General features: G+C 39.1%; 1 protein-coding gene across 2 annotated transcripts in view; it reads right to left on the bottom strand.

Moving 5' to 3' along the window:
* The window catches only part of GRM7 (glutamate metabotropic receptor 7), a 1070009-nt gene that overhangs the window by 272799 nt on the left and 770804 nt on the right, over positions 1-26406 (bottom strand). For both annotated transcript variants that reach the window (XM_049862738.1, XM_049862739.1), the window contains 2 exons: positions 17764-17964; positions 7670-7809 (listed from right to left, as the gene is read on the bottom strand). In XM_049862738.1, the coding sequence (XP_049718695.1) occupies positions 7670-7809; positions 17764-17964 (341 nt within the window). The remainder of the gene's footprint in view (positions 1-7669; positions 7810-17763; positions 17965-26406) is intronic.

Raw genomic sequence — 26406 nt, 5'->3', positions numbered from 1 at the left:
AATTCTGGGTGGATTGTCTCATCCATTGTACCAACAGGCACTGGGGATATGAAATAAAAAAATGACACAGTGCCTGCCCTTAAGTAATTTATAATATAACTGAACTGTTTGTCCATCTGCCCAGCTACCAGTCTGTTTAATATTTAACAAGCAATTTCTACGTGCTATGCATCATGCTTCAGGAGTCTCTGAGTGGGGCAAATGGTTAAGCATTCGACTGTGAACTGAAAGTTTAGCAGTTCAAACCCATCCAGAGGCACTCCAGAAGACAGGCCTGCCAATCTGCTTTTGAAAGGTCACAACCTTGAAAACCCTATGGAGCAGTTCTAATCCACATGCATGGAGTTGCCATGAGTCAAAATCAATTCAATGGCAACTAACAACAACAACATGTGTTATGCTAGGTGCTGGGGGATACAGAGAAATAATCCAGTTTGGCACTGGAATCTGACATTTTGAGCAGTTACAAATCTTGTGATAAACTAAGGATATTAAATTGTTATTATTACTGTTGTTAGTGGCTAACATTTATTGAATAAATACTATGTGACAGCCACTGTTTTAAGTACTTTAGATGTATTACTACATCAAATTCTAACAATAACCCTGTGAAGTAGGTACTATTATAATCCTGCTGTAGAGTTAGTAAGCAGTGGAGTTGAGAATGAAATCCATTCAACAGGGTCAGCTTCAAAGTCATTACTCCTAGCTATAAATTGTAAGAGAAGCCCTATTAATTAGGATGAGCAATAAAAGAAGACTTCAAGTTAAGGGTGAAGAAGTACTAGCTTTGACAACTTATGTATTTTTTCCTTTCGGCAACATTGCTATGATTATGGCTACCTCTGACACCACAGCCCATACGATACACTGTAAATTATGAGTGTGCTTAGATTTTAAAAACCTGCTTACTGTTTCCCTTTAGAAATTGTTGATTAGTAGTTTATAGGCAGGTATATGTAAATATGTAAAATTGGGGGAATATAATTTGATAAAACAGGGATTCTGGCTATCAGTTGCTTTTCTTATGTCTTTAAGTGTCTGTGGGAGCCAAAATTCTAACTGATTTGAAAGATTCAATATTTAATAAAACCACAATTTTTTGAAATTAATTTTTAATCATCTCAGTTTAATGAAATCTAAAAAAAATCTGGCTTATTAAGCTGACATTTTTTCTTTTCCAATTTGGACACATGAAAACTAAAATAGATTTTTTTTTTCCCATTTTTCTTGGCTATGGTGAGTAAGATTATAAGTTTTTATGGTGAGTAAGATTGTAAGTTTAGAGTATCTCACCTAAATTGCCTGAATTTATTGATAACTGAACTATTCGGAGATCATTATAAGTGGATTCAGGCAGGGGCAGATTATCCAATAGGCAAGGTAAGCACAGTGCTTACCTTGCTTACCAAATTGTCTGTAGTGAACAATTTCACATTTTTTTTCACCACGTCAAAGAATCTGCTTCTAGGTATGGTTGCCATCTGTCTCTCTACCAACCCCACAGTACCATCCTACAGAACCAAAGCCTCTTTTCAACTTTACAATCCCTGACAGCAGTGGATGACATAGTAAGCAAGGTAAGCACAGGCTTATTTTTGCTTACTTACTAATCTGTAGTGAACAATGTCACATAGGTTTCACCACATCCTTGACCCTTCATGTGGTAAAATCCACGTGAAATTGTTCACTACAGATGATCTGGTACGCAAGGTCAACGCAGTGCTTACCTTGCCTACGGGATAGGTGTAATCTGCCCCTGGCTTCAGGTAAGGGTTTTTAGGGCTCCTCTGTGTGTCCAGCTCCCCATGTTCCCCAGGGTATACTCACTTCCAGGAAGACTTAGCAGATATTCAGATGTCCATCCTGACTGAACAGTTTAGTTTGAGGGCCCACCTCCATCACTGTGGCCACAATAATGGGCTGGGGCTGAATTAGGTCCCACCCCTGGATTTGGGAACTATACCACGCAAACCATAGCTAAAAAAAGGAAACTTGTGCGCTTTTCCCAGAGGGAGGGCAAGTGGATGCTGCCTGCAAATTATGTCCACCATTAAAATCATCACACATTAATTATATGTTTTTATAAATTACAGAAAAGGCAAATACCTACTGTGTGCCAGGTGTGGTGCTCACAGGTATATAAAATAGTGACTAAGGCATGGGTTTACTTTCAAGGAATTTTCAGTCTGTAGGTGGAAAATGTAAATTCAACAGGAAATTAAGTCAGAGAAAAGGCTAATAACCCCATGTAGCTCAGAAGACAATATCACTGGACTATCTGACTAACCAGTAGATGGTTGAGGGCTATAAGGAGAATCTGATTCGTCCAGGAAAGGTTAAGCTGTATTCATTCACTCAGCCTTCTATTTAAGAGAATGTGCAATCTCACTAGAGGAAGTCGTCTATTAAGAACAGCTTCTCTTTAACATTTTGGCATTTTAAATAATTTCAAATATTTGAAAAATGAACATTTGGGACATATTGAAATTATTGATTAATTCCAGATAAAAGAAAGACAATGACAAAAATCATCTTTGTTTCTATCACACATAAGCATGGAGACAGGTTACCGTACAACATAAATTTAGCTTTTTTTAAAGTATCCACATTCCTTTTCTTGCCATTTTTCTCACATATCCCTTTATCATAATTTTTAAATAGCACTACTTTATGCTTCCTAAAACTTACTATTATTATTTCTCTTGTCCATCTGACAAACTATCACTTGTTCTGCAAGGTACAGCCCAAATATAAGTTTTTGGTAACAAACAGTTTCTGTCCTAACCCATGATGATCCCATGTATGTCAGAATAGAATTTGAGAGAGAGTTTTCAAGGCTGATTTTTTTGAAAGTAGATCACTAGGCCTTTCTTCAGAGAAGCCTCTGGATGGACTCGAACCACCAATCTTTTGGTTAGCAGCCAAGTGCTTAAGCATTTGCACCACCTCCCCTAAAATGCAATTCATCTGTTATTGAGGCCTTATCCTAGCGTGCCCCTGAATACGAAGTGCAGGGACCTGCCCTCGCTTTTCCTAGCATCTCCATTAGCAAGCGTCATGCCTGACACATTGGAGATGATCAGTGTGATTGTTGCATTTTCCCTTCTCCTCCTTCTTTTCCAGGAAGCGTGTTTTATAGAATTTCTGCATAGTAGAATACAAACCTGAAAAAAAAATAAATCAGGGTTATGCCCATGGGGGCTGCAACCGGGAGGGTAAATTGCTTTGCAAGTTGTGTTTTTCTTCAGCAGAATTCTTGTCCTTGCAGAAATACCTAGCAAATACTAGCAAATCATGCAGTCATCTGCTGGCCAACAGAGGAGAGAGGGCCCAGAGCTACCACACTCAGTAGTCAGGGTACTTGAGGATACCCCATAACAGTAGGCACACTGCTCGGCACCCAGATTCCAGATGACTGGCTGGTCTACAGCTCTGGGATTCTGAGATTTGAAAACTCTGAGGTCTTAGCTCAGAAACTCAGCTGCAATTACTGACCACAGAGACAGCTCTCCTGAAATTTTTATTTGCTATAGATGATCTAACTGAGAATTGAAAGAGTACCCCTGAGCCTTTGTAAATAAGCAGAAGCACACACAGTACTTGAAATGCTTTGCTTTGTGCTGCTGACTAGAAGAAAGCAAACTAACAAAACTAAGTTTGCCCAAAGGCCATCCTCACAGAACTTTTTCACTGAGTCAGGCTAATTGGAGCAAACGGAACATCACGGGCAGGGCCAACCACTGGATAGGACGGCTGAGCTTCGGCCCTGGATCTTCAAGTGAGGGAGCGAGGTACTCTCTGGGCACTATGCTGTTCTTCTCTTTTTCAACTGTGATCGATCATGATTAAAATTCTAATGAACAATATCCTAAAAAGTCTGTGAAAGGTGCCAATAGGGTGGTCGCCTATCAAAGCCAATATAGAGGCCACACTAGCAAATTAACCCAGTCTCTCTCCCTTCTAAAGATGGCCCTGTTCATGGCTCAGTTATTGATACCTTTAAGTTTCATGCTATATCAAGTGTAAGGCACCGTATCCTCATGAGGACTCAGGCATCCCTGTCCACAGTTCCTCACTCACCACTCTCATCATGATGCAGGAGAATCAAAAATGTTCCCACTTAACACTAGGTCAAGCACCCACCCATTGTCTTACTTCCATAAATAAACATAAAAATTCAAGGTATATCGTCTGCCCAACCTTCCAGACAAATTAACAGGTTATTTTAATTTGAGTCCTATCTGGAGTAGGTGGAATGGAATCGTATTATTTTCTATGAAGTTTTTACGATCATGTGTTCTCTGCTGTTTTCTGTTCTCTCTCCCTAATTCCTGCAAAAGTCATTTAACACTTACAGTTTTATAATGGTAGCCCAAAACTATTTTCTGAACTTCAGATTTATATCCATTTCATTTTGGCTATTTTTTTTATACTTTCCATTGCTGCGGAGGCGATTCTGATTCATGGCGACCATAGGTCAGAGTAGACCTATGCTTCAAAGGGTTTTCAGTGGCTGATTTTTCAGAAATAAATCACCAGGACTTTCTTCCAAGGCACCTCTAGGTAGACTCATAACGCCAACCTTTCGGTTAATAGCTGAACACATTAGCCACTGCACTACCCAGGAACTCCCTTATTATTGGCTTTTAAATTCACACAGAATAAAATTTAAAACTTATTTAGCATGAACTACATGAGACTGTATGATATGGCTGTTGCTTGTTGCTCCACTTGATCCTCCCACCACTCCTCCCCCCTTTCCGTTACTGACTATACCAACTTCTTGTCGGCCTTCTGGCCTGCTTGGCGAATTCCTCATTACCTTCTCCCACTTTGGTTATACTCATCGTAGCACTTACTTTTCATCCTATAGGTCCATCCCTACCTCTGTTATTCTCTCACCTATCTTCTCTTCGATCACACTCTGGAATTTCCACATACGTATCTGTTTACTTGTTTACCACATAACTTCCTCCTAGATCATCGGTTTTGTGAAAACAGGGACCACTTTCGTTTTGTTCTCCTTTGTGTACCCATTACCTCTCACAGTGCTTATCACATGATCAGCACTAAAAAAATACTTGTTGAATGGCTAATCAAATACAATTTTTAGGAAGGATAAGATACAAACCAAACAAAGGAGAATAAAATCAGTGTTGATGTGGGTTTTTAAAAATAGGGTGCTTTAGGTAATCTGAAGTTGGTAAATGATGGCTGGGAATTTTTAAGTGCATAAATAAATTATATATGACAGTAATTCAACACTGGTGCAGAGGGGTTTACTAGAAGAGTGTAATACACCTGCTTATTCTGTTGGGTCTTACAATAAGCCCTGAATACTTCACATATATACAATAGACCTGGATTCTCTCCTTTAGTCCCAGCTGACTAATCTTTGCATCACAGAGCCAACACCCAATAAAAATCACATTTTGGGTATACAAACCAGGTCATGGAGCCCTGATGACACAGTGGTTAAGATTCTGGCTGCTAACCAAAAAGTCAGCAGTTCAAATCCAGCAGTCACTCCTTGGAAATCCTATGGGACAGTTCTACTCTGTTCTATAGGATGGCTATGAGTTGGAATCGACTTGATGGTAAGGTTTTTTTTTTTTTTAAAACCAGGTCACATTGCTTTGATTCCTTTTTTATCTCCACTTCTTGCATGTAGCTTCCCTTTCCTTCCTTCCTTCCAAACTTTCTTTCTTTTTTATTTTCTCCTCTTGGCTGAAAGTTTAGTGTGCCTTGGGTTAGACTATTTTGGCTTTTTCATTGGTTTTGCCCTTAGCATTCATCTCAGGCATGGCTGGAACCTGCTGTCTGACTCCATCTGTTCTAGCATGCCAGCTCACAATCCTTTGAACCCAATCATGGCGTCAGCCCACTGGCTGTTGGACATCATGTGAAGGAGAACAGATATAAGCAAAGCCAGTCCAGGGCAAAGTGAGAATGAGGCAAATTGGCCTGTGGTGGCTCCACCCGTCCCTGTATGCACAATCATCTCTTCTTAGAAACCAGGACCAAAGCAGGACCCCACCAGGACATTGGTTTTATACTCACCTCCCAAGAAGCCTTACTCTCAATGATTTGCCAAATGCCTCCTAAGGTATAGGCTGATAAAGATTAATGGCATAACTTCCAGCATTGGAAGAGACATTAGAAGAAATTTTCCTGGATAGGGCCCTGCCTGGACAACAAAAAAGTATATGCTTGTATATACTATGATTTTAAGTTACATATATGAACCTGGGAAGACTGGTATATTTATTTAAACTAATAATAATTCAAATGTAGAGCACTGTTAGAATTATTGGAAGTACCCTATTGAATTTTCAACATGACGTATTAAGAAAGTAAAACAAACAAACAAAAGTGCCCTGAGAGCTGTCAGGTAACAGCTAGGCAACCATGTTCCAAACAGAACATAAACAGCTTCTATAGAATATGATAATAATCAGACAAGGCTACCCCATGACTGTGGTTGAACAAGACAAAAACAAGGCCACTCCGTGATCATGTCTGAAACTAAACAGTAACCAAGAAACTCTGCAACCACAAAAATAACTAAACCTCCCACACTTCCAGTTCATATAACTGCCTACTGTTCCTAGGAGAGAGACAACTCTAGCTTAGCTTTTATTCTCTCGTCTTCTACATAAAAATCACCAAGATGAACAATCACCAAATCGCCTCCACTTCCTACGCGTACCCAACCCCAAACCAACCCCTGCTTCCCTAAACCTCTTTAAAAGCACCAACTCAAGCCCAAAGCCTATAATAACTCCCAGCAATTCTCAGCCATTCCTCCTTTACCACCCCACAGTTCTGTGTGGGTAGGTGCTTTTCTTTCATGGTGCAAGTTAAATAAACCTAGCTGTTTGATTACAAGGAGCCCTGGTGGCACAGTGGTTAATGTGCTCAACCGCTTACCAAAAGGTTGGTGGCTCAAAACCACCAGTGGCTCCACGGGAGAAAGATTTACAGCCTTGGAAACCCTATGGGGTCATTATGAGTCAGAATCAACTCCAGGGCAGTAAGTTTGGCTCTGGTTTTGGGTGTTTGACTATAGGTGAGTTCTTGGTGGTTTTGGCTGGTGGACTTTGACATAAGCTTGCACGAGCACTTAGCTGCTTACTCAAGCTCACATTTTAGAGAAAGAGGATATGGAAATGGCTAACACTGCAATTAGATAACCTCAGCATAAGCCAAAGTAACTCACTAAAATGCACTGAAAATAAATTACACCGAAAAGCACCACCAAATAAGGAAGGAAGAAAGCAAGCAACGAAGAATGAAGGGACAAAAGTTACATCAAGAGAAGGATTGTATGAAGATGCCAGCTGGTAACTTGTTTCTTAAAAAACCTAAGCCTCAAGTTTTTAATCCGAAGACTGGTGTCAGGATTAAATGAGGCAATCCACAGAAAGTACTGAGTATAGTGTCCAGCGCAAACTCAATATACATCCCTGCCATCATCATCATCATCATCACTACCATGGTTGCCATATTATGACTGGGCATCAACCCCTATTGACACCTGTTACAAATTGCATGTTCACTTGTGTGTGCACATGAACATACAAACAACAGACATTTGCTAACCTGCAAAAATTAAAAGTCTGCTCATTCATCACACAAGGGAAGAAGAGAAACAAGTAGAACTCACATTGAGCTGAAGCTCGTCTGTCCACTGTCCAATTAGGCGGTAACCAGGGTTGGTGGTGTTTGTCGTCTGGTACTGAAAGATGTCATAACGTCCAGGTGCATCCCCATTCTTGTTAAACATTACTGGGGTGCCAGCACTACCTGAAGGAGACATGAAGGAGACATATTTTCGTTAAACAAGATTCCTTCTAGCTCTCATGTCAGGGGTGATAGTCTGGAGACCTGCTGAGAGACATGGTAACCGCTATCCCCATTGTTTAATGAGTTCCCTAAAAATGGTCTCTGAAACTCACAGGGAAGTGATTCCTATGGACTCTGGATGTTAATTAAAGACAACCTGACTCCACTTTAAATAATTTTGTTTCTCAATATATCTTAATATTTTACTCTAATTTTCCCCTACTTTCAGGAATAAATATTATTTTCCAGACACAACTTTAATTCTATTGGTAGTAGGAGCAGTTGTTGTTGTTGTTGTATGCTGTTGAGTCGATTCCAATTCATAGCAACCCTATATGACAGAGTAGAACTGCCCCATAGGATTTCCCAGGCTGTAACCCTTATTGGTGGCACAGTGGTTAAAAGCTCAGCTTCGAACAAAAAAGTCGCCAGTTCGAATCCACCGGCCGTATCTTGGAAACCTTATGGGGCAGTTCTACTCTGTCCTATAGAGTCGATATGAGTCAGAATCAACTCAAAGGCAATGGGTTTGGTTTTGGTAATCTTTATGGGAGGAGATCACCAGGCCTTTTCTCTGGCGAAGCTGCTGGTGGGTTTGAACTGCCAACATTTTGGTTAGCAGCTGAGTGTTTAAAACATTGCACCACCAGGATTCCTTAATAGTAGTGGCCATAATAATAGAGTTGTTTCTGCAAGCTGCTAAATTGTGTGAGTAAAGAAGCATTCCTAAGAACATAAATGAATAAATTTTAAAAAACAAGAGGATATGAGGGCACTGTAAAACAAACAAGCAAAAACATTTACTTAAATGTGTATTTGGATATTGATTGAATTTAAAAATACTTTTGCTGATTATTTATAGCTTACATTAAATGTTAACTAGGGTAAAATGTTCAGTCGCATGCCTGAAAGGTGTTTGATCAATATTGGTTTCTTTCTCATCCTCTGATGTGGGTTTAATTTCTAAAATGTCAGTCTTAAGATGCAGCCATATTTGCCAGGGTTAGACATTGAGGTCAATGTTTAATATTAAACCGGGAAGCAATTGACAAACCATGTATAGAGAATGAAAGAGATGAATTTTGGATGGTTTCAGCAACAATTACAAAGTAATTGTAATTGGGTGCCATTTTCCTCACAGTCCCTTGGAAACAGAAAAAATATAACTGGCCTCATGGTATTTGACTGGCATCTGCCTATAGGTTAATATTGCTGTTGTTAGGTGCCAAGGAGTCAGTTCTGACTCACAGCGACCCTATAAGACAGAGTAGAACTGCCTCATAGGGTTTCCAAGGAGCGGCTAATGGATTTGAACTGCCAACCTTTTGGTTAGCAGCCGAACTCTTAACCACTATGCCACCAGGGTGCCTATAGGTTAATACTAGATCAGTATTTTCAGCACAAACTAGTGCTGCATTTCTTATCATTCACAAGAAAATTCACAGGTCATTTACAGCTGAAACAGAATCATAGAGAACAGGAGATCATTCTGCCTTTTTTTTCCCCCAGATAAGTCTTAGAAAGGAACATGGAGCACTTTCGAGAATTGTTCATTATACATTTAAGGTACTAATGGCTCTTCATCTACTAAGCCAAGTCTTCAGCTTCTGTGGAATTTGGGCCCACATGATTTTTTTTTTATATTTGCATTAATGACATGGATGAAAGAAAAAAAAAAAGCATGTTAACTGGGCAGGACAAAGTATGCTTAAAAAGGCTAAAAAAAAAAAAAGTGCTGACACTTTAGGAAGCCAACATGATGCTGAGAGCCATCTCACTCAATCACTGAATGCAAGAATGAAATTCATGAAAATGTCCAGAAAGAGAGACAATAGATTGAGCCACAACAGGCATATACAGTCACAACCTTGTGAAGAAATTACCCCTCCTGGAAGAGGGTGTCCAGTGCTAGGGCTAAGGAACTCCACACAATCCTACAATTACCTGTCGCAAGATTATATGACATGACTGAATATTAAAAAAAAAAAAACAAAAAACAAAAACACACAGAGATGTGGTAGACTGACTAATGACCCACCAAATATGCCCATGTTCTAATCCCAGGCACCTGTGCATATGTTACCTTACAGAACATGAAACCTTCCAGATGTGATTCAGTTAAGGGTCCTGAGATGGGCAGATGATCTTGTAGTATCCAGGTAAGCCCACTGTCATCACAGCAGCACTTACAAGAAGAATGCTGGAGGTATCAAAAAGAGGCAGGAGGTGATGTGAAGACAAAAGCAAGACGTCAGAGAGATGTGAGGAAAGGGTCATGAGCCAAGGAATCTGGGTGGCCTCCAGAAGCTAGAAAAGACAACGAAGCATTCTCCCTAGAGCCTCCAGAAGGAAGGTAGCCCTGCCGACACCTTGACTTGATCTCAGTGAGGCCTGAGTCAGTCTTCTGACCTACAGAACTGTAAAAGAATAAATATGTGATTTTTAGGTTTGTGGTTACTTTTTATGGCAACAATAGGAAACTAATACAGAGTTGTAGATCACAGAACATAGAATTTCCTAATTTTACAGGTGAGAAAAAAAAGTTAGATCCAGAAGGGGAAGTCACTTGCCTCAGGGCTACTCAGCTAATTAAACAAGAACAGGGCTTAGTAACTGACTTTGGAATCACATAGAACAGGATTTAAATTCCAGGCCCACCACTTACTATATGTGTGACCTTTAACAAGTTATTTGATCTTGCTCTACTTCTGAGTTTCACTAATAATGCCTTTCTCAAATAGCTAGAATGCAGATAAAATGTAGTAATGTATATATAGTGTTTAGTTCAGTGCCTTTTACATAATGCTCAGTAAATGTAATTATTTTTTGTGGTTTTTATGTGTTCAGATACTGTGGTGAAATGAGTTCCTTCATGTGGCCTTTTGCCTTGATTCTTTGGAAAAACATCTTGAGAGATTTTTTTCCCCCTAAGTCCTGAGGAGTGTTACTTTCTCTCTAGTTTTCAACCCCAAAGGGTTTATTACTTTTGTCCAGGTCAATTGACATTTCCTGGATACACTGTAAACAAGGATGGTTTGATGCTTTTTGTCTGGCCCTGGGCTGCAGCCTACCCTGTGACTGGTATGCACCTTGCAGGAATTGGTCGATATACTGTGCAAATGAAATGACTATATGCTATGCAAATGAAGTTTCTATAGTCTATATGCAAATGAAGTATCTGTGGCCTACTGAGAGAGGATTGGTCAGTTCGTGGCCCTGGTGGGAGGGCCATGCCTTGAAGTTGACGAGGAGTTTGTGTATATATGTAGGCAACCCCGCAGAGGTTTCTCAGATAGGAAGCAGACAGAAGCAGAAGGAAGAGAGAAGCAGCAGAGAGGAGGCATGTCAAGGGCTATAACACTGAAGACAGCAAGAGGCCCAGAAGGGGCCCTGTGGAGACTCAGTGGTGACGGCAGGGAGGCCAAAGGCAGAGAAGCTTGTCATGAGGAGCCAAGAGGAGATCTGTCCTTAGGGTTTAAGAGGAAGCCTGTCCTCAGAGGGCTGAGAGGAGGCCTCCAAGAGGGATGCGCATGGCAGAGAGAAGGGCCTGTTTGCTTGCACAGCTGAGAGGAGTTGTCAGAGCTGTCCTGCGCGTAAGAAGGGAGGGATGTGCTCTCCTCTTTGGGAGGAACTTCCAGACTTTGCCTGTGTGCTTCTTGATCCTGATCCTGAGATATACCTTTTTGCTTCCTTAATAAACCACTTAACTGTAGGTATGGTCTGTGAGTTCTGTGTGGTCATTGCAACAGATTATCAAACCAGAAGAGGAGAATGCCATGGGAGTGATGGCTGGTGTCAGAATTGGAAAAAAGGTTGGAGAAAGGAGGTGCATCTGACCTCCACTTCATAGGGATCGGCTCTGGGCTGATCTTGATTCATATTATACGCCTGAAGTTAGACAGGTTCTGATGTTACTAATACTCCCATTTCACAGACACCTAGACAAATGTCTTTTCCAATGCACCAAAGTTGTCTTTCCTAACTGATAAGTAACTAATTCAAATTTCACTCAACTGCAGGCAAGAGCCCACTCTGGCAGCGGGCACTAATCTCCTATAAGCAGCACTTCTTTGATCCCACCAATTTGATGCAATGTCTCAATCTCTGTGGCCAAGAGCACCGTTTTGATTTCTTTTTTCTATGATTTACCTCCACTACCCGTCTGTCAGTTTGTCATACGGTGGTGGTTTGCATGTTGCTGTGATGCTGGGAAGCTACGTCACTGGCATTTCAAATAATAGCAGGGTAATCCATGGTGAACAAGTTTCAGTGGGGCTTCCAGATTAAGATAGACTAGGAATAAAGGTCTGGTGATCTACTTCCGAAAATTAGACAATGAAAACACTGTAGATTACAACAGAATATTGTATAATATAGTGCTGGAAGATGACCTTGCCTTGGTTGTAAGGCACTCAAAATACACAGTGGCCCTAACAACAGACTTAAACATGCCAACAATCATTAAGATGTGCAGGACCACGCAATGTTTCATTCTGCTGTACATAAGGTCGCCATGAGTCAGAGCTGATACAATGGCAACAGTGACAACAACATGTTTTATCTACACGCTACTCCACAGCCCACAAATACACACATTCTATCATAACAGGGCTCTTTCAAGCCCTCTGGGTGTAGGAGTCAGCACAAAACTTTCTATTGCAGAGAGAAGAAAAAAAAAAATACTCAACAACAACAACAAACAAACAAAATGGTTTTTAATATTGGCTTTTTTCTTTCAGCAAGCCTTCCAAGTATATACAGATTTTGCAGGTTATTAGCAAGAAAAAAAGAATCTTGTCATTTTGCAGAACATTAATATTCAGATACTCACCAGTCTATTCTTTCATTATGTACTAGAATATCATGCTTTGCTATGATTCTACAAGTTCTACTCATTGAATAATACGACTGGAGCTTTTCATAGTCTTTGAGAGGAGGGAGGATGATACTGGATACCTGTGGCTACAAAGGATCTCAAGTTTACCGACTAAATATTCATCAGAATGGAACACATCGCCTAATCTTCCTTTCTTCTTACAACCTTTGTTAGGAGAAATGATTCTTGTCATGCCCTTTCCGTCCTCATTAAAGTTCATATTAAAAAAAAATCAAGGAAAAAGAGCTGAATACTGTATCTAAGTCATAACTTGTAATAGCATATTGTGTGCCTTTGACCTTTAAGATGGATTCTATCATACTATTGGCTTATTTCCAGTTTCTTCCACAGTTTTTCTAAATGGCTTCATTGAACTTCTTGAAAGAAAAACAAGGATTTACTCAATGAATCTTAGATTAAAAAGGAACAGAAAGAAAAGATGAAGAAATTTCAGAGAAGAAAAAGAAGTTATCAAGGTGGAAGCCACCACCCGTAGAGAGTTCCATGAGGTATTACGGTGAGAATACAGGTATACTAAGGTAAAGGAAACAGGGCCACTTGACAAGATGGGTTTCAGGGAGGAAAGGACAGAATATACTCAAGTCTGAAATCTCCTCTAAATGATGACAGTGAAATTCCTTTCTTCCTGAACAGAGAAGGATTTGAAATCCATACTCCCCAGATGAGAAAATAGTCATCGTCCACAAGGTATTTACCTAACTGATTTTCTTTTCTCATTTTACACCCATGCACAGATCCCAGAAAGTCTGCCTTGATTTGTATGCCAGTCATCTATTGCACCTCAACAAAATGCCCCAAAACTTAGTGCTTAAAGTGATGACAACATTTATTGTGCTCACAGTCAGTCATTTGGGTAGGTTTCTGTAGGGACAGCATGTCTGCTCCACTCACATCAACTAGGAATCTTGAAGGCTATGCTTGGAATCATCCAGAGACTTGCTCACATACATGACCAATAGTTGATGCTGGCCATCAACTAGGACCTAAGCTGAGACAGTGGCCAGAATACCCACACACGGCCTCTCAGTGTGACCTTTTGGCTTCCTTACCAGGCAGAAGCTCTTTTGTGCCTTTGAAATCACGTAGCGTCACTTACCCGCATTAGCCACACATTCACTGGGATTCAAGGACAGAGGACACAGGTATTGTCTCTCAGTGGAGTGAAGTTAATGTCACATTATAAAAAAAGGATGTGGGATATGACATACTGATGTGGCCGTCTTTAAAAAACATACCCTTCCAAAATTTGTTTTCTAGAAGCTAGAATTAGGTACAAACACACATCAGATTAAATACTAGTGATTGTTTAGAATTTTGTATCCAAGAAGCCAAATCTGTTGAATTTATACCTGCAAGTTCAGCTACCTGGTTAAACAGGCCAACATAGATATCACTAAAACAAATAACGGCTCAGGACATTGCATGTATTTGGGATGCAGGAAAAAATGGCTGGAAGTGATGAAGAATAAAGGAACCATCTTTTCTCTCAGCACATGAGAGGGAAGTTAAGTAGTTGGTGAAGCTGTAGCAAATCTTTCAGGGCCCTGGATTATCATTTCTTAAATTGATGCTTTGTAAATGTAAAGGTCAGAATGATTAAATTGTACTCTACTCATTGGGAACAAAATTCCTAGGGATCCAGCAAATTCTCTACTAAAGTAACAGAGGAACATCTTCAAGCTTATTGAGAAAAAGAAAATTCATAATCCTCCTAAAACATGCAAATGAACGGCAAAACTCTTCACAATGGACTAGAAAGAAACTTGGGTTCTAGATCCATCTCAGTTGTTTGCTGTCTCTGAAGTTTTGGGCACATATTTTCACCTCTCTGGGATTTGGTTTCTTTATCTAAAAATCAGGAAATTGAATGAGAAAAAAAAAAAAAGTAGTTTCTTGTGTCTCTAACAGTTGCTCACTTAAAGTGATGTGGCATACACTGATTAAAACCTGGCAGAGGTTTCTGTGCCTTACAAAACTGCTAAGTCCTGCCATCAACGAATGTCACAATGTCTCTGGAGCCAGAACAGTCCCGACTGGGCAAAGGGGAGAAAAATATGTCCTCAGAGAAAAGAAGATTATGCTGACCACAGAGGAGGATTACAATGATGACAAAGGGAGAGAGAAATTCTTTATCCTTCCTGTGAACCCCCCCAGAGTTTCTCATCCTAAGATGGGATCAGAAGGATGGTGTAGAAAGCTCTTTATCTCAACCACTTAGAGAACAAGAGTCAAGAGAGCAATTTGTGGGGTCAGGCACTCCAGGTTCCAAATATGGCACTATCACCACCTAGCTGTCTGGCTTTGTGTATCATAATTCTTACCCTTTCTGAGAAAAAAGTTCCCTTACCTATAAAAAAGGGAGGATGGGTAATCGTATCTAAACCATAATGATATAAATGCAGGTATAATACTTAGCACAGTTTCTGGCACAAAGTAAACATTTGATACATGTAAGCTCTGCATCTAGTCAGAATTTCAGCAAATATGGTCCATTAACAGACAAAGCCATTGTGACAAAATGGGTCTACATATATTGTCTGGATGAAGAATCAGGGAAGAATCTCCAATAAATATTCTAAAAAGTAATTTTTTGCCACTAGCGTACCAACAGTCAGTCATATCCAGGGAACAGAATACAAAACCCAGAACCTACCCTTGTAACTTAGGATTTTATAAATAATGAAATTTATATCTGACTCTGGGAGAATCATATATTAGGAAATTCTGTAGCAAGGTCAGGAAGAAATTACACAAAGAAGATAATTTGAAATTGAACTATTTTCTGGTTTTACACAGAATTATTTTTGTCTCCATCTTAATTTGAAAATTATTGATCCCCAAATTGGGTTTAGAGTCTTTGCATCTTGATTCTAAGTAACTCTGGAAGGATTGATACAATATTGTGGTATTGTGGGTTGGTAAATGGATTGCAGATTTTGTTCTGTTTTGTTTTAACCATAGTATAATTACCTAAGTTAGGAAGTTAAGATTGATTTATAACTGTTACTAATCTTCATATTTTATGAAAAAATTTCTTCATTGTGCCATTAATGTCTTTTTTCTGGTCCAGGATCAAATGAGCGTCCCACATTGCATTTACCAGTGTTGTCTTCCTAGTTTCTTCCAGTCTGGCACAGTTCCTGTCTTTATGTCTCATGGCCTGGACATTTTTGAAGAGTACTGGCCCGTTGTTTTATAAAACGTCCCTCAATTTGCATTTATCTGATGTCTCCTCAAGATTATACTGAAGCTATATGCATTTTTGGCAAGAAGAACTCAGAAGTGATATTGTTCCCTTCCCAGTGTATCATATCATGAGGTACATGGTGTCGATAAGTCTCATCAATGGTAATTGTTAACTTTGGTCACTTGGTAAAGGTGCTATCTCTCTAGATTTCTTCACTATAAAGTTATTGTTGTCCCCTTTGTAATGAATATGTATCTTGGTGGGAGATACTTTTGACTATGCAAATATTTTGTTTCCCAACATACTTTAGCCCAGTAATTTCAGCACCCATTGGTGATATTTTCCTGAAACAATTATTACTGGGGTGTTCGCAAAATGGTGATTTTCTATTTCTATATTTCTATCATTCCAACATGCTTCTTCTTCATTTATTAATTCAATTCAGTAACTTATTTACATCCATATGGACTCATGTGTATTTATTTATTTATTCTATGAGTTCAAATTCATTGTTGTCCCAGAAATGACCAATGTATCTCCTTCAGGTTACTTCTTGCATCCTTCCCACATGACTCTATCAGTTTTTGAGCACTTTTCTTAATTCCTGGAACAATACTATGTTTCAGATTCATCTTGCAGTTTCCTTGCCCAGTCCTGGAGTCAACCATTTCTATAGGAAGCCCTAGTTCTTTATATCAGAGAATGGTATTTAGAAATAAAATATGGTCCCTAGGTGTGCTTATTTCTACTGGGGTGTCATTGCTTCTAGGCCCACTCAGTGAACAGAGCTAGGCAATATAGGTATGCATACTACATGTACATACATTTATATCTATTCCTACATTTACCCCTTTGTATGTATATTCAAATCCATGAGTTTCTGCTGATGTATTCTATTCCAATCCAATACTACGGTGTTCATGCTAGCCTTCCACATTCATTATTTGTAACCTAACTTTCATTATCCACAATATATTTAAGTATTTGTTAAGTCTTAGTATATTTGTAAAGCAGCAACTTCAGACTGAAAAAAAAAAATTACTAGCTATTGTATAATACCTGTGTACAGTTCTTTATGTCTCCAACCCTGTAGTATAGTCAAATACTGTTTTTGTAAGTTACTTGCATTTTTTTTTCTTTCCCATTCCTTGCTATGTGGTTATATTATTCATCTGTAATATAGTTAGGTTTCTTTGATGTTGTTGGTGCTCATTTTGGGTTACATCAACAACCAGGTTTATTTTTATCATTTGTTTAATTTTTGGTATATAAGCATGAACACATTGTAACAGTCAAAACTATACAAAATAGTATAAGCCAAGATGTGATACTCCCCTTTCATTCCTTCTACCTCATCCCCACTTTCCACCCATTTCTATGTCCTTTAGATAATTAATTTCTAGAAGTTTTATAATTTGTGAAATAAGTTTGTAATCTGAGATATGATAGTTGTGGCAAATTACAACCACTAGTTCAATTAACTTCGGTACCTAGAACAAATGTTCCTTCCTCTTTCTCTTCTCCACCCACCCCAGCCCCCAACCCCCTCTTATATTCACCAAGCAAAGAATTTGGCTTTGAGCAAAGATCTTGCTATTTTAAGGAAAGGAGGACGAGCCATAACCCCCAACCATTTTTGTTGTTGTTGTTGTTCAGGCATTCACTTATTTATGGATTGATTCAATCAATCAAAATTATATAATCAACTAGGTTTTTTACACATACTCAAGAGCAAATAACATTGATTGAGCCACAATGTAACCACATAATTTATGAAACACAGAATACCAATGCTTAGAATTCCAAAAAGCATGAAAGTTTAGAGACTCACCATTGAAGTTAACATTGCGGATATACTTCAACAACTTCTTGCCCCCGGCATGCTCCATCTCTGGACAGACTCCCCGGTAGTCAGCACAGAGGTCCTTGTTCATGTGATGAAGGGCATGGGCCATGGCATAGACTGCATCAATCACGAACTGAACCTTCCCCTCCTGCTCATAGTTGGAATCTTTCCCAATTCTCTCCTGCCCTGCACATTAAAACAACAAACACACACACGATTGGTGTTGAATAGAATTTCTAAATTTGCATGGAATTTTAAATATCCTTAAAGAAAATAATGTCCACGCTTTCAGGAGAATTCAAACCCTATATCTATATTTTCGGTTTCCATGTTGGGCTATTTTAGTAGTTGTTGGTACCTTACTTTGGAGCATATTACTAACCCGTCACATCTATTAGACAAACTTTATACACAGCGCTCCAATGATAGTCTTTATAATAGGATATCATACTATTCAAAATATTGTGGCCTCGTAGAATCAAAGGATCTCTGAGATTGGAAGCTGGACCACATTCAAATCTGCAAAGCTCTGTTACTCTAGAAAGGTAATGGGCCACCAGGCATATAATAGAAAACAAACAAAATGCCACACCTGAACTCATTATCTTCTTCTATAAATCCAATCCACCTCCTGTATGGCCTTTCTCAGTTATTGCTATTACTAGCATCTCAAATGTTTGAGCTAGAAACCCTGGTGTCATTTTTCACTCTTTCCTTTCTCTCACTCCCCACTCTCACATATATAAGTCTAATGAATGGCCAAGTTCTATCAACTTTACCTTTGAAACATTGAAGAGTTTCAGCTACTCTACTAATGCCCTTTGTATGCCCTCCTCATCTTCTGTGGGGATGACTACAATGCTGGATGTCTCTCTGTACCAATCATCCCTCTGTGTTCATCTTTTCAAATTACAGAGATAATCACCTTACCCCCAGGCGCTGAATCCTTCAATGGCTCTCCATCACCTATACAACAAAATCCTAATCCCTTACTCTGACAACAGAGAGTGTCCATTATTTTTCCAAAATCTGCCTAATAATAATAACAATTGACATTAAGTGCCTATGCTGTGTTGGAAGTTTTGCATACACTATTTTTATTTCATCTTCATTTGTGGGGGAAATATTATGTATCCTCATTTACAGATGGGAAAGATGAGCTTTGTAGAGATGAAACCATCTTCCCAAGGTCATTTACAGGTGGAGCAAAGATGACAGCTCCAGTTGGTCAGACCCCAAGGCCCGCATTCTGTCCACTACCTTGCCCCTTCTCCACCCTACCCCCATGCATTGTTTTGTTCCACACAGGTCTGACTATTGTTTCCTGCACACATCACACACTCTAATGTTAAGCTATCTTTGCTCGTGCTCTTTGCATTACCACAAATATCCTTCCTCCTCACTTTCTCTCATCATAACTTAATTCACTCTTCATGGCCCAACCCAAAGATTGCCTGCCAACACTTAACCCTTTAATCACAACCAAAGATTTCCCTAAACCTTTTCAAACCTTTCTTATAATGTTAAAAAATAGTACTTCTTTATTTTAATGCTTGACCAGTCAGTCTCTGAAACTTTTTCTTTTCTTTTTTATCATTTACATTGCCAGCACTGAACACGGTATTTGGAATTAAGTAGATATTAAACAGTAGTTGTATTAAATTATGCAGTCATTAAATACATGGCACCAGCAGCTGTCTTTAGATCGCTTGTCTCTTTACCAAGTAGTAACTATTCCAAGACTGAATTTTACTTTCACAGCAAGATTTCCCAAATTGTGTTCTATGGCACAATTGTGAGGTGCAAGACATCCATAGGTATTCTACAACCCCCACCTCTTCCCCTGGAAGTCACTGGGTTTAAAATAAATAAGTAAAAATTAGATTTGTCCACTGGAGACTTTTCCATAGCATTTAGCATTATAATGTAAAATGTAATCCTCAAGAGGAAAATTCTGAATTCCCCAAATTTATTTGAATTCTTATTTTTCCTCTTCAGAATATACCTTAATATCTTGTATGCCAGACACTTCTGTGATTCATATGTAGCTCATTTAAATATCTCCGCACTGTAGGCTAACTGGAGCCCTGGTGGCACAGTGGCTATGAGCTCAGGCAGCTGACCAAAAGGCTGGAAGTTCGAATCCACCAGTTTCTCCTTGGAAACCCAAGGGGGCAGTTCTACTCTGTCCTATAGGGTCACCGTGAGTGGGAATCAACTCAATGGCAATGGGTTATGAGTAGGCTAACTGCTACCAGGCTATCATTAAATCTAGGCTTTTCTTTGCATAGAATAGATTTTTTTTTTTTTAAGACAAAATACATCATGAATTCATACTACTACTTTCTATTCAAATTCAAGGCTATAGGGTTTTTAACTTAACCTCAACACTAACATCTCTACCTGTTTACTCCAAGACAAAACTCCTAGTTCTTAATGACATCATTATGATAACTCATTTGCTTTACCCCACAATATTTAGAAAACATACTGAGAAAAATAATCATGTGACTACTAAAAGCAGTCTAAATGAATTGCAATTTTTTGTATCTCTAGGCTATATCCCACTAGGAATGTACAATCATCTTATAATGTTTTAAAGCCAGTAGAATAATTTCTCTCTATGTGGTTATTATAATAATTTACTACACAGTTTCACTTGTTTTATTTTGCTTGTGATTTTAGGGATTGGCTTTTATTTAACATAATTAACAAGCTTAATTTAATGGACAGAGTCAGAATTATGCACCCCTTAATTAGAGGATGCTCATTTCAGAAGCGTGCATGGATCATTGACAAAAATTGACCATCGACTTGGCCATAAAACAATTCTCAACAAATATTCAAGAATTGGTAACGTGTACTTTCATCACAATAACAATGGAAAAGGCCTGGGAAATGCAAGGATGGGTGGATTTGAAATGATTAGTATAAATAATCCATTTCAATGGGAGAAATCAAAAGAAAGAGATGAGATGGGGGTTGAAGAGGCCAGGAAACAAAGCATAGATGTTTGTTAATGCAGTCTGGAGAACACTGACAGCTGAGAGCTTCCGCAGACTTGAAAAACTGGACTTACTTTATGTAGCAGTGCTGTAAGGGAGTGAAAAATTGCAATTCTTATTTTTATTTCAAATATTATTTGAAGGAATTTGCTTTGGAGAGACTCTCGGAAATTACTCACACTTGCCCTGATAGTGCTTTTAAAGCTTACATTATAGAAATTTGTTTTATTGGACACAAAACCTCAAATGTAAACAGATTTGGAGGCTAAAGTCTAGAGTAGTATTGTATAATAATTAACTAAAATATTAATGCTGGGATCTACTATAGATGATAAACAGCCTAGTAAACAGGAAAATAATATGGCACAGGAGATTTGAATATAAACCACCCACCACCATCCAGTCAATTCCTACTCATAGTGACCCCATGTTTTCCCAAGGCTGTGAATCTCTACAGAAGCAGGCTGCCACATCTTTCTCCCTCCGAGCTGCTGGTGGTTTCAAACCGTCAACCTTTCAGTTAGCAGTCCTTCATTTTAACCACTGAATATAAAGTAAGGGCATATTTTGGTTTTGGCAAAACTGCTGGATTCTGGGAAAAGAGGATGCAGAGGCAGCAGAGTGAGGACCCTGGAGTGCTTGAAAACTATCCAGGGTACTGGAGCTGCTATGGTTACCCAACACAACTGGGTAAGATGCTACCATGGTCCTTTACATAATTTAAAAGTAAATAAATAAATGACTTGATACACTGGATTTTTTTTCCCCCCTCATAAGTATACATTTCTCTCTGTAAGGCAAATATTAACGGTAAAACAGGATTCTGTGGTTGTAGAGTGTTATTTTGTTGCCCTATTTTAAAGTGACCTCATTTAGAGAATTCCAGAATAAAAACATAGTCTTGCAAGAGCAGTTATCGGTAGGAGGAACATCAGAGGGCCTGGACTGAGCTCAAATGTCTGCAGCGTTGCCGGATCTCCTTTTGCAGGGGAGGCTTCGGCGAGAATTGAATGGGATGGAGCAGCTCCTCAGAAGAACGAAGGTTTATTGTGCACTTTTTGTGCATCAAGTCCTGTGCTGAGCACTTCCCATGGTTTAACTTTTAACCCTTATAACATCTTCTTGGGTAGGCACTATTTTTTTTTTTTTCCCATTTGCAGACTAACTCTACAGAGATGAAGTAACTTGGCCAAGGCCACTCAATATTAAGCTGGATAGAGGCAGAATGTAAACACGAGACCATCTGAATCGAGAGCACATCCTGTCACTTTTCCATTTTCCCACCTTTCTGTTACTTCACTATAAATCATAGACAATTAGAAAAATGATTCCTTTCCTAGCAGCACACTATAATTCTTATAGTTTTCATCCTTTTGTCCAGAGCCAGAAGTAATCTCAAATTTTATGTTAGCTATGATTTTTACAACATCAGACAAGGAAGAAAGGCCTAGTGATCTACTTCCAAAAATTGGCTAATGAAAACCTTATGGATCGCAATAGAATATTGTTACTTTTGAGACATCATCAGGAAACACCAATTGCTGGAAGGGGGCAACATGTTTGGTGAAGTGGAGGGCCATCAAAAGCAAGGGAGGCCCTCAATGAAACGGATGCACACAGTGGGCTGAAGAATGGACTCAAACATGCCAGCAATTATGGGGCTGGTACCAGATCAGGCAGCCTTTCATCCTATTGTGTATGGGGTTACCGTGAGTTAGAACTGACTTGATACCAACTAACAACAACAACAAATTCCCAGTGAATTTTTCACTAGAGATTTCTGCAAGGTGGAAATGGATGGCTTCATCAACTGTCCAAATAAGTCACCAAAAGGCTGTCAGAGGAACAAAGAAGACCAAGTAAAAAGGCCAGATAATTTACCACTAATCTTCCAACTCTGGATGAGCAATATTTGACTGCAACTGAATCATACACCCTAATGTTTTGCAGTGTAAGTATTGAGTACATTTAAAAATGAAAAAATCATTTGAGCAAGAGAGAAAAACATTGTCTGGCTACAAACGCTTATTTCTAACCATTTTCCATCATGGATGCTTCTGGGGGATGGGGAACTTAATTTTCACTTAAAACTGTGCTGTCTTGTTTTGTTTTTCCTCCAGTCACAATTTCTGAGTAAGTGCAGGGAGAGATGCATGCAGTGAATAAAAGTGTGTGGGGGTAGATTTAGGTACAATGTCCACAGGGCATGGCATTGAAAGGCAGGAATGTGTCAGCCCTAATGTTCACACCCCCCAAACCTGTGGCAGGGGCTCTGAGAGAACTCAACCAAGGATTTTCTCTGCTTTCAGAGCAGTTGGTTGTGGGTAGTAACAGCTGTTTTAGCAAAAGTAAGAGCACAGTTTGCTTCTGAAACAAACACAAGAAAACTTGATTGACCTGTAACAAGCAAGAAAAGATGTGGGTTCCAAGATTCAGTCTCAATTTCTCACATAGATTTCTTCTACTCTGCTTTTTTAAGCTAAACTTTTATTTATATAGTTTTCATTGCTCTTTCTATTCAAACCATGAGATCATTAGAGAAGAATTGTTTCCAGAACTGAATTAAAGAGTAAATAATACTGCTACAGATACCTACCCTCTAACCCTTTCTTCAGCCACAGCCCCCTTCAATAGTGGGGTTTTGCCCCTATGAAGCTCCTTTTCATGCCATCCCAGAAATTCTACTCAGGTTGAAGTATTAGAACATTCGTTAAACTATTAAAAACACATAGTGACACCGGATGAAATAATGAATTCTGCAATTTTCATCAATGGCTACCATGAGATGAAAGACTGGGGGAAACTTTATAATGCATAGATCAGGCTGACGGCACCTGCCAAAAACTTTCCAAAACCAAACCCACGGCTGTCGAGTCAATTCCAACTCAAAGCGACCCTATGGGACAGAGCAGAACTGTCCCGTAGGGTTTCCGAGGAGCAGCTGGTAGGTTTGAACTGCTGATCTTTTGGTTAGCAGCTGTAGCTCTTAACCACTGCACCACTAGGGTTCCAACAACACTCGAACCACTGCTTAGTTTTTTTCTTTCCTTTTTTTCCTTCTTTCTTTTGTTTTGTTCTAGAACTTAACATTTTTTTAGATTTAGAAATAACATTATATATATATGTGTGTGTACATGTATGCATGTAAAATCAAAAACATAAAATTTTCAGAGTAAATATAGAAATTTCACCTCAACTTTCTTCCCCTCAGGATACTTTCCTTTCCAAATATAACTGTTCTCATCTTGATCTTAACATGACACAAAATAAACAATCAGAGTGTATATGTCTTCTAATGCAAGGCAAGAGAAAATATACAGCAGCACCTGGTAAACATTCTGGCAAGTGAATAAATTACAAAAGGAACAAACAAAAAACATATATATATCCTGGCTACCATTACTGAATGTTTTGATCAAAGATTCTCTAGAATCCTGATCAAAAGGGTGGGGAGGGGTGGATATAGAACAGAATTTAAATTCTCATGGAATCCAGACTTTCTGGAGCCATTGAGGCTGGATAAATCCCCCACAACTATTGCCCTGAGGAGGTCTTTAAACCTAAAACTGAAATTATCCCCTGAAGTCATCTTTAAACCAAACAATACCCTGTTGCTGTAGAGTCAATTCCAACTCCTAGCAATCCTATAGGACAGAGTAGAATTGCCCCATGGGGTTTTTAAGACTTTATGGAAACAGGCTGCCACATCATTCTCCTGTAGAGAAGATGGTGGATTCAAACCACTGATCTTTTGGTAGCAATAAAGTGCTTGACCACTGTGTGACCACGGTTCTTCTAAACCAAATAATAGTTTAGCTTAATTAGTAAAGAATGTTTGCCTTGAGTATTGTGCCCATTTAAAGAATTATCTATACATGATCAAATTGACAACGGCAATGCAAAAGATTAGATGAGAAACTTAGAGTGCAGTGAGTTTATGTAAATGGTGGTAAAATGATTTGAAAAAGGATAGTGAGAAAGAAAAACAACTTGGAAAAGGATACTGGGAAAGAAAAATATATAAAGAGAACAGGGAACAGGGAGGGCAGGCAGAGGAGAAAATCATGTAGTTAGTGACATTTATGGTCACCTATTTTACTCTGTGCAGAAAGGCCCTGCATGGTGCAAATAGTGTGCTCAACTACTAACCTAAAGGTTGTCATTTTGAACCTATTCAATATCACCACAGAAGAAAGACCTGTCCATCTGCTTCCATAAAGATTACAGCCAAGAAAATCCTATGGAGCAGTTCTACTCTATAAAACATGGGGTCACCGTAAGTCGGAATCAGCTCAAAGGCAATGGTTTCTTTCTTTTTTACTCTGTGCCAGGCACTCTGCTAGAGATGAGGGATACAGATGTCAGCACAATGTTCTTTCATATTGTCACCTTTCACAACTCCATTCAAATGCCTCTATCTGAAACACAGGGTTCCCATCTCTCATGTTCAAACCAAAAAATCCAGTGCCGTCGGGTCAATTCTGACTCATAGAGACCCTATAGGACAGAGTAGAACTGCTCCATAGAGTTTCCAAGGAGCGCCTGGCAGATTCGAACTGTTGACCCTTTGGTTAGCAGCCGTAGCACTTAACCACTATGCCACCAGGGTTCTCATGTTAGGACTTACAAATACCCTTGGATATCATTCTGCTTCCCAGGCATTTTATTGAGGGGCACACATATTGCAGGTGCTATGTCACGTGTGTGGGGTCATCCAGTTCTCATGGTTTTAAGTCCCTTCCTGGAAGCAAGGTAGGCATGATGTGGAGATTAAACAATTCTATCTCCTGGAAGCATGTCCTTATACCTCTTGCAATGCAGAGAGAAGGCACAAGGGGATTCAACCTCCTGCAGGGTTTTGCTGCAGGACCTCTCAGAATCATCAGTCTAATGAAACTGTATTAAAAAAGTCATGGTTTTACTGCATTTGAGCACTATATCCAGTTCTAGTGACTGTGACAGCAAATAAAAAAGAAAAATACACATACAGGCACACTAAACCCCCCAGAGGTAGGTCTGGGTCTTAAACATCAATGTTTGCCCAGAACCCAAAGTAATTTTGCCATATAGTGGACACCCAGTATGTGTGTATTTAATAAAGGATGGAAATATGAATGAATGTCTGAGAAAGGCAAGTAAGAGGATGAGCAAACAGCATCTGTAAAAGCATAGAAAAGACAGGCTACAAACCTTCACCCTAGATGGGTGGGAAGGGAATTTAATTCAGGTGACCAGATGATAATTGACAAAGATGGAGAGAAAATACCAGCATATCAAAACCTGACAGGTGTGATCTGTTTCCTGAAATGGTTTCCTACATGGGTGAACCTCTACTTGTCATTGCTTCCACTAGTTTCTATCAGTTATTCAAGTGAAAATGATAAAAATATTCTTTTAGCTTCTCTTTCAAAGTCAAAATTAATTTCACATTAAACAAAAATATGCAAATGTACATATCTCTTCATATATACTTTTGACCATTTAGTCATGACCATTCAAAAATAATATAGATGTGTTCCTTTATGTTAGTCCCTAATAATATTCATAACTGAGGAGAAATAAAGTTGGTATGATTATTAACTCAGAGACTCTGAAAGCTCCGTAGCTTCTTAGGACTGTCATA

Source organism: Elephas maximus, chromosome 20, assembly GCF_024166365.1.
Source record: "Elephas maximus indicus isolate mEleMax1 chromosome 20, mEleMax1 primary haplotype, whole genome shotgun sequence".
Classification (NCBI taxonomy): domain Eukaryota; kingdom Metazoa; phylum Chordata; class Mammalia; order Proboscidea; family Elephantidae; genus Elephas; species Elephas maximus.
This window is presented reverse-complemented; position numbering and strand designations above follow the sequence as displayed.